The sequence below is a fragment of the Thunnus thynnus genome, chromosome 21, assembly GCF_963924715.1.
Source record: "Thunnus thynnus chromosome 21, fThuThy2.1, whole genome shotgun sequence".
NCBI lineage: Eukaryota > Metazoa > Chordata > Actinopteri > Scombriformes > Scombridae > Thunnus > Thunnus thynnus.
Genome location: NC_089537.1, coordinates 21,063,153 through 21,077,389, shown reverse-complemented (window position 1 = coordinate 21,077,389; position 14,237 = coordinate 21,063,153). Strand labels below are relative to the sequence as shown.

The following is a 14,237-nucleotide window of genomic DNA, read 5'->3' as shown; positions in this document are numbered from 1 at the left end:
GGAAAGTAAAGCTCTGGTAGACATTGCAGCGAGTGATAACAGGGGATGAACGGTCTATTCCACAGATCAGCCGTTGTTTGCTGCCTTGTTTGAGCAAGTGGGGGGGTGTGAGGGCTCATCTGTAGCGTCATGGGAGCAGTGTGGGGCAAGGTGGGGGGCTCTTTCCATTTCATTTTAATTGGAAGCTGAAATTCTTGGATAAGGGGGAGACAGAAAGCCATTTGGCCAAGTCCTTGCTCTCAGCCGGGGCTAAATGAAGAGGGCTGTTTGGAGATGAGGGGCCTAGTAATGAAGGGGGGGGCTAGTAATGAAGAGAGGTCCCAAAAGACTCCGTCAGAGCCATGGCAATCTAGTGGCCCCAGTAAGGTGGGGGTGAGGTGTGGGTGGGTGGCAAGGGTGTGTGCTTTTATCGAGAGAAAAGGAGGATAAAAGATGCAGGGGGCGCTGTTTAAGTTACACCGCATCATCAACAAATTGGAACATCCATGTAATTATTTCAAAATTTTTGTTTGTGGGTTTTGTCGTTCTGAATGCAACCAAGATTAGTCAAGGTATCGGTTGATCAAAGGAATGTGCAAGTTAGAACTGAAGATAATGTACTCGCTAAATACAACAAGCGATTGTAATCACTGATGAGATAAGAGCATGGGGAAATCATCAGTGTCACAACAAACAGGACAGATTGGAGCATGGATAGTCAATTTGTAGCATGTAAACACTGTATATACACACACACACCCATAGGCATCATCAGGTAACATCAGCAGGAGTCTGACTTTCCAGCCCAACAGATACACATAAATCCTAACAAGCAAGCCGACACATGGCTCAAACATTCAGTTTTATAAATGACAAAGGCTGTCAGCGTGGTTCTGGTTGCATGCGGGAATATCAGAGTATGTTGTGATGGAGCTCAGCAGGGGTGCTATTCTACAAACAGCTCCCATGACCCGTATACCTAAAGCATAAAGAGAAGAAAATTACGATGGAAAACTGCTCTGCAGGGAAAAGCGTGGCCCATTACATGTGCTCCGTGGTAGAATGACACCATTAACGCTACCTGGGCTATTCCGAATTCAAAGGATTACACCTGTGTTTGTGTGTGGCTTTTTTTCTCCCAAGTTTTAGGCCAGTATCCAGACATCAAGTATACATGTACTTTAAATTACTACAGACCATTTTTGAAAGTATCACAGTCAAAGACAACCGAGCCACTGGTGTATATTCTTTTGAGTGAAGTATAAGTTCTGAAACTTGCTTGTTGTAGATGATCTATCACTGGAAACGTTTCCATTGTGAAAGTTACTGTACATTATCGTGGCTTTGTGGGCTACTGCAGTCAAGCGTGATATTATTTGTCTTCCAGGGAAGTCAATTAATGTGTTGGTGGGATGCTGCAACAGATTTAGCTGCCAAACTGTTAATCTCCTCGTTAATGAAATTCACATTTTCTTCATTCTTGTCTTCAAGTTTGAGTTTCTGATCACAGGACATTCCTGGAATGTGAGTGCAAAGCTGAAATCTGGGGTGTAAGAGCTTCCTATTTTGTACTTTCACCTGCCTTGCAAGATAATAACAGCATTATGTTAATGATAAACAAAGGTGACAGTTGTTCTGATTGAAGGTACAGCTGTCAAGCAAATTATCAAGCAAATTTCAAGTTTTACCAACTTTATCTTCATATTGTACTTAAGTGGAAACCAATAACTGCTCAGATCTTCATTATGCTACTGTGCTTTATTTGCTGAAGCAATAATCATATTTTAATTATAGAAATCACTTTTCCAAAGTGACATACAGAACTTAACATGGACCGCTATCGGACATATCGCAGGTATGTTAGGACCATACTCAGACCTCTCCAAACAAATTTAATTATCCAAAAAAAAAAGACAAATTTGTATAGCAGAACTTTTTTTCTTTCCTACCCCATTATTAATCTCATTCTCCCCCAATTTACTGTCTCTTGTGACCTTTTAAAAGGGGCCTAACCTATAGATTGCAAACCACTGAACTAAACTACCAAACCTTATATCATGTAGTTTAAATTAGCTCCACCTCGACCTGCTACAACAGTAAAATTCTTATTTAATTATTATATTAATTTATGCAATGATGCATCAGTATTAAGAATCTAATGATGCATTGTTTGATAATACAGCATCACTCACAGGAACATTTTTCTGCAGAGCCAGTACTTATATTTTTGATACTTTAAGTGCATTTAGCTGACAATACTTATCTACTTTTATTTATGATTTTGAATACATAACTTTAACTTGTAATGTATTATTTTTACATTGTCGCATTGCTATTTTAGTTCAGTAAAGGATTAAAAATATCTGTTGCAAGGTAAAATCTTTATCATAGTGTAGGTGCATGGCCTTTATAACAGCAATGTTGACTTATTTGTTATGCTTCTGCATATATCCTCTATATTGAAGTTGTTATAGCATTTTCTCTATCAAATGTTGATATAAAACTGGAAAAAAATGTCTCACAATCAAGAATAGAGCAATATCTGAATGAATCCAAATAATACATCTGAGTAGTGCAGCACAAAGTGGCTGGCTACCATGGCTACATCTGTCTAGGAGGAACAGAAATGGACTGATTGGCCAGCTACCATCTCTCTCCTCCTCACCCTCTCTCTTTAGAAGCTTTCTATTTCTCCATCTCCTTGGCTCTGAAATAAAAACCACCCCATTCCTCTCCATTCACATCCAACTGTGACCGCTTTTGTTCTCTGGACGATGCAAATGAAACGGGTCTGTTCGGCCGAGATGGCGAAGCAGCCTCATCTCATGTTTCTCTGTGGCCCCGAGATGTGGATGTTTACTGTCGGCCGGGGCCTTATTACATTCCTTCAGCAACTTAAAAGCATTGCCCCCCTAATGGGACCTATAAAACAGTGAGAAAAGCCTATTGTGACAATGGACCTCATTGTGTCAGAGTGGACTCATTTGGCACTCTGCGGAGAGTGGAAATGTGTGACAGATTAAAAAAAAGGAAAAGTGGGGTAGAGAGGGTGAGAAAGGAGAGAAAAATCAAATAAATAGGAGTGAATGACTTCTCGCTGTGGGAAATCAGACACTGTCAGTCATCAAAGACCATTTTGTTCCTCAGTGTTGGGGATAAACAGAACTTAGCTTTTAGCCTTAACTGTTGTGGAATATACTTTCTTTAGCCACTAGATTTCTGTTTTTCTGGGTGTTTTCTGGCCCATGTGTCAATTCAAAACAGCAAAACCTTGCTGTGGATATTGGCCACGCTCCTCCTAGAAAAAAACTCAGCACTTCCCTCTTCTTCTCTCCAAAGCCCAGGCACTGCCCCCTCTGAGAAAACTGACTCTGATTCAACTGAAAATGCAGGAAGATAAGCGCAAAATGATTTCACCTTAAGAAACAGTGTTAAGAGTGTGCATCTTCCTCTCCCAGCTTTGTTCTGTGCTGCCCACGCTGGTTTGGCTCCATGCTGGCGGCCCTGTTTTTATTCCCTGAAGTCATTATTGTCTTCAGCTAAGGTGCCCCTGCTCCCTGTGATTTGTGGGTAATGAGCTGGCACCCCCCTGCCCGTGTTCAATTATTCTCATTGAGAAAGTGATTTCTCACTCCACGGAGCAAATCAGAGAAGGCAAATGCGTGAACTCTAATCAAGAATTAACACGTTCACAGCCACCAGTGCGGAGAGGGATATCCACCCTGATACTGCAGGGATGCTGTAGGTGTGGACAGAAAAGAGAGGCAGGAGGAGGAAGAGGACAACAGACGGATAGACCAGTGACCGTCACTGAGGTAAACAGAAACTACACCTGTTGCTGAAAACCCACAGTTTAGTGCATCCACTTGTCTTTAGCGCCTTGAAGTTAAAAAAAAAAAAGGAATAAAGTAAAACTTGTCCAAAAGTTTTACGGTGATGTGTTTACAAGTGAAACACAGACAGACTTGCTGAAATGCTGTTCGCTGTGATGGGGTGAATGTGTGAGAGAGAATGACATCTGAGCAGTAATTAACAACGAATACAGTGAGCAGAAATGGGAGGAAACGAGGAGACGAGCAAACCTTTTAGAGAAAAAAGGAGACCGAGAGAGGAAGAGATGAAGAGCAACCACAGCTCAGTGACTACTAATGACCCGACTGGAGGAATAGAGGTGGAGGAAGACTGACAGATTCAGCACGAAGAGGAAGGACACTGACAAGTACCTCCATGCTAATGTTTTATTAACAAGTGAATATTATGAAGTGACATCCACTTCTTGTATCCAGGTTATTTCAAGCACCTGGCATGAATTATGGGTGCAACTTATAGTTATTCCTTTGACTGAACCAGCATCTGCAAAATATGCAGCCTTCTCATTCATTTGAGTTGGGGCAACGTGATGTCATCAGGCAAGGCGCTGCATTGGCCAATCACATTAATGCAAGTGCACATTCCTGGTAGATTACTTTGTAATGTAAAGTATTATTTTTACTGTTTACCCCGTGATTCTCATGACAAAAGATAAAAATAGTTGTCGCCATTTAAAATCCTGTCTGTCCTGAGTATTATAAGCCACAGCAGCCTTTTGGTATGTAAGAAGCCTTCAAATTCACAGATATGTTTCTCAAACTAAACTTCTTGGATATTTTTGTATGTCTGCTCATGTTCATGTACGAGAGACATCCACAGAGTGAAACAGATGAAAGAGCAGGGGGAGTTAACAGATTGGTAATTAAAATTGTTATAATTGGTTCTCTTTCGAGTTTCAGTTGCCTCTTTCAAATCAAACATCCCAAGATATGAGTGGAAAGTATTTTTCTTGCATTTATACATTTTTTTTGACTCAAACATAGCTTAACCATGTCATGTGATAGTACTACTTACACTTTAATAACACACATTACTGGGACCACTACAGAAAATTGCAAATGAACATTTAATATCCAGGAATTCACATTATAGACATGACCACTGACTATCCCTGTAACAGACTGGCCACAATTTCACACATTGACCATTTACAGTCCAGCCATATACTAGGTTCTGACCTAGTCTTGCTTAACTTTATTTTTCACATGATTTTTCAGAGTTCTTCTTCATGTTCACTCTGACAATAATAAAATTATGAAGGAAAAAGTAACCATTTTTAATTCTCAGAAGGAGTTTTTTTTTCATATAATAGTGAAATTTGAAAGATGGCACAAAAAGCTCTTGGGAGCTTCAAAAACACTGCTATCAGCCCTCTGACGCCCAAATCAGTCAAACTAATCTGAACTGTCTAGTCGCACACACATCCACACACACACAAAACCTGCAGAGCAAGGCAGGTTAAACATTTTCAGGCTATAGTACAGTTGATAGAGAGGAGCGTTGGCAACTTCAAAAAAAAAATCTGCCACTTCTTCTCCTGTTCAAACGAGATAAGAGGGGAGACATGATTTCCATTCTCACTAAAGTAAGAAAGGCAAGAAAATGAAGAAAAGAAAGAACAAAAAAAGAAATATCTTGTTTAAAGGGGAAAGAAAAGGCCTACGTGGCATGAAACTTTGTCATGGAACAACAGAGAGTGGCAGCTTTTTTTGTTGTTCTTTCCAAAGAGGTTGATTCCCAGCAACACCGACTCTCTTCCAGTCCCCTGCTGACGGCCTTTTCACACTCTGTCCTTGGGAACTATATTTGTCTTGTGCTTGGGATTAAGTTGTGAAAGTTGTGACAGTTGCTCTGAATTGTTAAGCATTTATTTCTATCATTCACATTCTCTGTCTCTCCCTGTGTGTCTATGTTGTGTGTGTGTGTGTGTGTGTGTGTGTGTGTGTGTGTGTGTGTGTGTGTGAAGGTGAGAGGGGAGCCTTTCCGAATGTTAATATGCACAGAGAGCCAAGTGAGAAAAGCTTCTGGGCAAAAAAAGCCGGTGGATGGTTAACTGTCGTGGTCTCAATATAAATCATGCGTACACACACACACACACACACATACACACACACACACACACGTACACACACACAAACCCACATTAAGGCTCATAAGTAATTATCACTGGCGCTTATCTCTAACAAAGATGTTAAGTTAATAATGAGATGTTAAATATCATTATTTTCATAATTGCTAATTTACAATCTATTTTCCCTGCTGCGGAATGATCAACTAAATGATGATACCAGTAGTGTGTGCGCGTGCGCGCGTGTGTGTGTAGGTGGTGTGTGTGTTTGTGTATGTGTGTTTGAGGTTCAGATGATGGGAACAGGTAAGACACACACACACACACACACACACACACACACATACACACAGGAAGAAGTACACTAAATCTGTAATGCATGTAGTTGCTACAGGCTGTGTGCAGGATTCTACACACAGCTGGTGGCTAAAACATGTTGAGGTGAAAACCTGTGAAACAAAGTCCTTTATTTTAGACTCTGTTGTAATTCAGATTTTGCTAAATTCCAAAATGTAAGCACAGTTTTGATCCCTAAACACTGGAAATCAATTAATGACACTGACAATTTGATTAGTAATTAAAGGGGAAGTTGTCTTTTCTTGACAGGTGAATAAAAGTATTAAGGAAGGAGCCGTTTCTTAAAATTAACAGTTTACCTCAAAAATTGAAATCATAAACCTGAGGTGCTCTCCTGAGTGTCTACAGTTTCTCATTCACTTCAATAGGAAAAAAGTAAGATCCTTACTTTCATTTTGCTCACCAACATTATGTATGTTCTATGAACAAACACTAACCACCCCGATGCTAAAGCTAACTGCCAATTCATAGGTGAAAGAGGAGGTAACCAGTCCTAACTGAGAAGCAGTGCTTTCCTTGAGAAAAAAAAGCACTAAATAAACTTGCTCTGGTCTGTGAGGGGTTGCAGCATGCCGGCAGTGGTTCAGTGGCGATGGCTAATTAAGTGAAGAGAGGCCATTGTGAGGCTCAGGGCTACATTGTTCTCACTCAGGTCCTCAGCCTGGAGCGTCTCTGGTGAGCTGCCATTTACACAGCATTCACAAAGAGGAGGAAAAAAAAATCCCTGCCGTGTAATTTACTAGGAAAATGTACATCTTAAGTCAATTATTGTCAGGTTCAGTCTTAAAATCTTTGTTTTCATAGATTATTTCTGCCATTGAGTTGAGATAATTCCACCAATTGCCTGAAAACAAGAGTGCTGCATAAATCAATGAGTCATAATTTCAGAGAAAGTCACAATAAATAAGATAAGTCGTATTACAAATATTAATATTAGTTAGTGTTACAGAAATGACACTTGACTGTGCAACATTTTGATTTGCATTAGTACTTTGGAAATTAATTCAACCCCATGGCAGATTTTTTTTTTGTTCCCTTTAAAGAAAAACAAACACACTGAGTTGCAGATCAAATGGACTGTTAAAGTCAATATTGTTTTTTGCATTTTTTTGTAGAAATAAAGAGCAGGAAAGAAAACAGAGAAATGGAAAGAGGCCTACAAGGAGAGATAACACTTAATAGGAAAAAAAAGGAAATGAGAGAACAAATGTGTCCTTTTCTCCTAGTACTGCTGTGTGCATGTAGTCAATGTTGAATACACAGCAGCACCTACTGGCCAGGCCCACTGGGCAGCAATTAGAAGAGACATGGTAAATACATCTTGCATTTCTGCATACATTTGAGTATTTTCTTCTACAGACTAAAAACACACAAGAGCTTTCATCCACTTTTGCAGCTGTTTTAGAGCTGACCTTGCTGTGTGTGTTTCAGGCAGAATTAAGAGGGAAGTCTTGGATAAGTGCAAGGTCCTCCCTGCAGACACAGGACACCAGACTGGGACTGACTGCACTGCTCTGGAATGTGGGTTGCTGTTTTTTTCTGCGCGCTCTCCTGCACACAACAAATCTCCGACCTGCTCTTCATCAAACATTGTACCACATTCATTGAACACACACACATACACACACAGGACACACACATTGCATCTACCAGATTAAGCTGGAGAGAAGAGAGAGATGAAGACAGGTGAGGATGGTGAGGAGAACTCACCTGTTTCTCAGTCACTCAGAGAAACAGGTAAAGAAAGGGAGAGAGACAGAAAGAAAGACAGGACTGTATCATTCAGGCAGAGTTTGGGGGTTATCTCTGTGTTTTCTCTACATGCCCAACTGCTCTAACATTGCCTGCAGCTTGCCTCAGGGTCTGCAGACTGTGTGGGCTTTACCAACAGGCTAGTCAGGAGAATAGACATAAGTTCACTCACCAACAACAGCACAGAGAATTAAATGCTAACTTTGGTGCAGAATTGACTCGCCCAGGGGTTTTACAAAGTGCCTGTTTTATATTGCATTCATATTGCATAAATATTTTGTTTTCAATGTAGTCTGACTTCCTTCTATAATGTACCTGCATTTTAAAACGAGGCGGACTACTGCACAACAATGATTTGCATTTAAAAGGGAAAAATATTAATATTAAAAATATTTATTTCGACCTAGGTGTTCCTGTCATTTTTGTCCATGTTCACCATAACATTTTATTCACCGACTCCGTTGTAGAGATTTGCAAAAAAAAAAAAGATGAGAATCCATCTCGAACACCAGCCATTAATCGTGCAAAAGTTATGAGTCATGAGAAAGCAGGAAACTATAAAGCTACTGTCTTCTGTCTGAAGTGAGACATGAGTAAGGGAGAAAAACAACATTTTGTTGACAAATCAATCCACAAATGCCAATCTGTGTTCATCTGGTGAAGTATCTTTGATGTGAGAATATAAAAGGGAAGGAGGGTGCGCTCCTCTCACGCTTCTTCCGACCTGAAGTTGAATGGACTCATCTCGCTCTCCTTTCAACGCGTTGGCTCGATGATTTAGCCGGGCACCTCGCCACTTTGCTTTCCTTTAAAACTCGCCAGACAAGGTGTCTCATTTAGACAACAAAGAGAGGGAGGCTCTCTGACAGTTGGAGGCCTGATCAAAGATGTCTGATCAGAGCTGCTTCCACTTCTACATGTTTTGGATTGTTATGCAACCGTTTTGTTTTTCTGTTTGTTTGTTGTTGTTGTTTTTTTTGTCTTTCTAAATCTCCCTCTCTTTTAATTTGTTGTGGGCATTACTGTTTGAAACAGCATTTTCAAAGCAGTATGCTGTAAGCCATAAATAACAAATCAATAAATCATCTCAGAGGATTAGGATAATGATTTGTTTTGAAAATATTCTGTGAGTAATAACTATTCATAACAAAAGATCCCTTTTTTCTACAACCCTCAAACTCTGAACTTGAACCATGGATGCTCTTCAAACTTCTCTGTCTCCATGTCCCTCTGCGAGGCATTCTGATTGGGTTAAATCCCTCTATGATTGACAGCTGGTGTCAGTCCTGCCTCTGGTACAGCTCATGATAATGGTCTCCGGTCCCTCATCAGGGCCGCAAAATAATACAGTGGAGAGGCACTCTGCCAGATCCAAATGTGTGTGTGCATGTGAGCATGTAAGCGTGTGTGTGTGTGTGTGCGTGTGTGTGTGATGCTGAGCGGGAAGGCCCATTAGCATTCATCAGTGGGATAATAGGCCGGCGTTAATGTCAGCTGTTTATATAAAGAATAACTCATAAGGCCTTGGCGTATATGAGCTGATAGAGCATGCTTTCCTCCACGCCACATTTGGCAGAGCGTGTGTGTGTGCGTGTGCGGAAGGGTGGCGAGGGATTTGGGGGATGATGCTCCCGAAGCCTCAGATGTAATCATTTGACACTGAAGTGTATTTATTGACTGCTTAGATAAACATAAGACAGGGCCGGCGCATTTGCCAGATATAACTAGGGGACGATACGTCTTTGTGACAACTGTGTATGTGAAACACGTGCATGTAAGCTCACAAAAGACAGATAGCAAATCACTACATTTTAAAAATACGCCAAACTCGTTGTCAGATTTATAGAATGTTTCTGTTTTTCATGATAGGTTTAAGGTCTGAGGAGCAATTAAGCACCTGCAAAGTGCTTGGAGTTGATCACTTCTGGGTTCTTGTGATGACGACAGAATCACAGATTGTACAGTTAACGGTGTCGTGCGTCCAACTTCTCCCGAACCTATTTTGAACGTGGAAGTCGATGTGCTGTTTTAGTCGGCCTGGCTTCGCATTCTTAATTTATAGCAGGGGGTGGGAAGGCCTGCTCAAATATGAATGGCGAGGTAAAGCACTTTCAGAGTATAACAAACGGTGCCAGGCAGGAAACAGAACCGCTTCACACACATCAGCCATCAAGGGAAAAGATTTGATATTTAAAGTACTTAAAAACAGGAAGGTGCAGTATGATTCAGGGAGGAACGAAGTTTATAATGACGCTGGTGGAGCGCGGCGCAGACACCCACACGCACGCAGTACACTGTTCATATACAAAGAAAAAAAATTGTCAGTTGTGTCGGTGAACAGACAGAGATGAGTGTGATGCCCTCTCTTAGTTTTCTTTGTTTTTGCTTTAATCTTCACTCATAAAGCAGAACAATAAAGTACAGCGGATAAATAATCCCTGATAAACAAACAACTGCTAATTGGTGTGATTTTCCTAAAACCTTGGTGTGTGTGTGAGTGTGTACACTCATTATCTCCGCCAGCGCTTTAGCACTGATCACAATTCTCTTTAATTAACCCACACGGTGTATTTTTATCTCACAATTCGATGCTGCTGTGTTGCCCGCCCATCAAAAAAGACAAAGGAGACAAAATATCAAACCGTCGGTGTGTGGGAGGGGGAAAGGCAGCGATCAAGACTGAGAAACAGTGAGTGACGGAAAGAAACAACTGGGCGACAAGGTGCCTCTTTGAAACCTACACTGCGTCACCTCTAATGAGCGGATTTGCATTTTGTGAACCATCCAGTCATACAGCTGTCAGATTACAAACACTCAGGTAGCATGAAAGTATTAGCCATGAGGATGCTTACACTCACACTTTGGCACTCCTGCTGGTATCTATTAAATGTTTACATACCGATGTTGGTATGACTCCTGCTCTAAAATAATAATCTCCTACTTTACAAGATGTTCGTTTTATGTATTAACCTGAAACCTTAATCTTGGATTTGGGAAGGTTTTTTAACTTTTCAACAAATCTATGTTCTGCACTGTTTGTGTCCTCTTTCAGCTACTTTGTTTTTGCTGTGGATAGTTCTGTAATCACTATTTATGCAAATTAAAATCAAGAGTTTTAATATAAACACGATCAAAACAATCAAATAACATGGTCGGGCTGATTTTGAATAAAATTAGAAAGAGAAATGGAGACAGGCCACCCAGAAACACACAGCACAGTAGCCCACACATTCAGGTGAGAATTCTGGCAAGCTGAATGGAATACAAGCCAGGAAAGTTGTTTGTGAATAAGCCAACAGCCACATTTTTGGCAGCTTGAATCTCAATCAGCTCTCTTTTATTTTGACTCTGTGGTTATTCCCTCATGCCGTCTCTTTACTCTATTTTTATTCTTTAATATGAAGGAAAAGATCTATCAAACACATCCTACATAGGTCAGAGCAGGTAGCTTGAGGTAGTGACGGAAGAGACTGACAGACAAACGGGGAGAAATCCTCCCAAGGTCATTTCTGTTCTCCCCGCAGAGAGCCTCTGTCACTTTTAATAACTTTTAAAGGGAAGTGTTTTTTGCTCCTCTGACAGACTGAGGAGTAGAGGGACCAGACGTAGAGTGAGACAATCACAAAGTGCCGACAGAGCGAGGAGGTGTGAAGTGAGGAGACAAGCCTGCAATGACTAACAATGTGCAGCATTACTTTATGGAAAGTATCGCTAGACAGAACATCGGTATGAAGTCTGATGTCAGTCACCGTTTCTGTTTCAAGTCGGCTTGGCCGGTGAGCAGCAGGGTCGCTGTAGTCAGTACTCTGTGGCAGGGTATGATGCATTATGACACATTTCAGTGGTGTGAAACTTCATACAGACATGAATAGTCTTATGGTACTATCAATTAAAGTCTCAATGAAGTGACATATGTTACATGTTACTGTCAATCCACAGGACATTTTATTAGGGAAGTAGAGTTGCCCAGTAGGTATGAAATATGTCCAGTTAATAATACCTGCCAGACAGAGCATACAGTTTGTACTGTACCTTTCAGTAGGGATACACTGATCCAGCGTTTTATCTCCCAATACCAAATCTGATAGTGAATACTGAGCTGATACACTGCACTCTCTGCTCAAAATGTGAAATCTGTTAACTTGACATTATGGAATCATTTTTATATAAGGTAACATGAGGCCAAGGATCGCTGTGACACACTAAAAACTAAGTTGAGCCCAGTCCCCTTAATAAGGTCAGTACTGATACTGATCCGTCATACCCTTCCCTTCCAGTTTAGTTTATTGCTTGGGTTTATTGGTAGTGCTTATGTTTGCACACAAGCAGCCATATCAATTCTTCATACCCCCCAAAAATGACCACATTTTATTGCATTAAGTCCACCACCATACCTGCTCCTGTCGGTCGAGCCAACGGTCCACCATTGGATGGTTGGCGCTCAGCGAGGATCGCGTCATCTCTCTCTGGAACTGAGTGGTCCAGCCACTCGCATCTCGAGGAAGACTCCGGTAGGCATGGCCTCCTCTAGCCTGCAAAGGAACAGGAGGACATGGAGACATTAACATGGTGAGTGAGGAAAAAGGTCATCAACTATACAAATAATCAGCTATCTTAAGTCATTTGCCAACAATCAATTTGAAAGACTGATCTATCTTCCATTTTTCTGGTCCTTAAACAGATAATGCTGTGGCTTGGTTCTATCTACTGTATAGCAGCAGAATGGTATTTTGTGGTGGAAGTCAGTAAGCATGTCTTGGACTTGTGCCACACACCAATACCGTGTTGTTCATTCAAGTCTCACTCCACTCCACCCTCACCCCTTAACCCTTCCCCACAGCTAAACCTGAGCTGCTAACAAGAGGCCTCTCATAATAAGACAGCCACAGCTGAGCTCCTCCATTACACAAAAAGCACCTTCAAAAATGCATCTGCCAAGGTAATGTCAAACACCAGCAGACTCATTACAATGACCACGAACACAAAAACACACACACACACAAGCACACTATATTACATTCCAGACATGCTACTCTTGGCTTTGAAATCCCGGTGATTGAAGGTCATGGTGGCTGAAGCGATTTGAATAAAAATGAAAGAAACATTAATATTAAAAATCACAGTGGAGACAAGGATTCACCAAGACAGATGAGAGAATGGTTTAAGGTTTAATGAGTTACGAAACGGCAGCTAAAGAGCGAGACAAAAACAGAAGTTTGGCACTCTTTAATGAGACATCACACAACAAAGAACACAGACAAAAGTTTAAAAAAGAAATAAATTCCCGAGTGGCTTGTTGCAGAATGAGCGGGAGGATGAGAGGCAGACGAAAAGATGAACAAAGGCAAAAGAATATAAGTTATGCTCAGTGAGTCACAAAACAGCAACAAACAATACAAAAAATTAAAAAAAAAAGTGAGAAAAAAAAACAGGAGAGAGATCCCTATCCCCTGCACGCTATAATAAGCCATGTGTGTTTTAGTGGAGTTGAATGTGCCGTGACGGGGCCCGAGGAAGCACTGCAGACATGACTATAAAACTAAGCCGGACACGTGGGCTCTACTCAGACGGCCCCTGATAGCCATCGTGGCCTCGGTCCCCCCCATACAACACGGCGTGACAAAGGACCTCTCTACAAAATTTTACGACACAACAGTTCGTAAAATGTGGAGAAACCTAGATACCAGAGAGGTAGCAGTAAATCAGCAGACTCATATCCACTGCTTAATCCCTTTAGTTGACTCTGCTAAGCGTGGAGAAACTAGAGTATGAGGTATTGTAAAGTCATTGGGAGACGTGATGAGTTTACAGTGCTAGCTGATGACTGAGGACTCCTGTTGGCTTATAGCGTGGAGATTTAGCAGAACCGTACCTGACTCAGCCGTTACTAGACTCACAGGGAATTGAACAGAACATGGCTGGCTGTAGTGTGTAAAGGAAATTATCCCAGACAATGGAAAGAGTCTATAGTGTATGGCTTACATCCATACTCCCTTCTGTCAGTGCTGATCACTGATGTATGGTTCCCTTTAGCATAAATATGCACGAAGACATAAATATATCAAAGTCTGTGTTGACTAATCCATTCAACATCTGTTGTTGATTGGATAAAAATAGACTTCATCTTGGACTGACTGTGAATATATGACAGTTAGATGTATGAAAAAGAGATGCTGAGGATTATGGAGACAAGACTCCCTTTTTATTGTAA

General features: G+C 41.0%; 1 protein-coding gene across 7 annotated transcripts in view; it reads right to left on the bottom strand.

The window, feature by feature from the left end:
* The window catches only part of LOC137173071 (partitioning defective 3 homolog), a 355,263-nt gene that overhangs the window by 188,085 nt on the left and 152,941 nt on the right, over positions 1-14,237 (bottom strand). For all 7 annotated transcript variants that reach the window (XM_067577768.1, XM_067577762.1, XM_067577765.1 and 4 more), the window contains exon 5: positions 12,421-12,558. In XM_067577768.1, the coding sequence (XP_067433869.1) occupies positions 12,421-12,558 (138 nt within the window). The remainder of the gene's footprint in view (positions 1-12,420; positions 12,559-14,237) is intronic.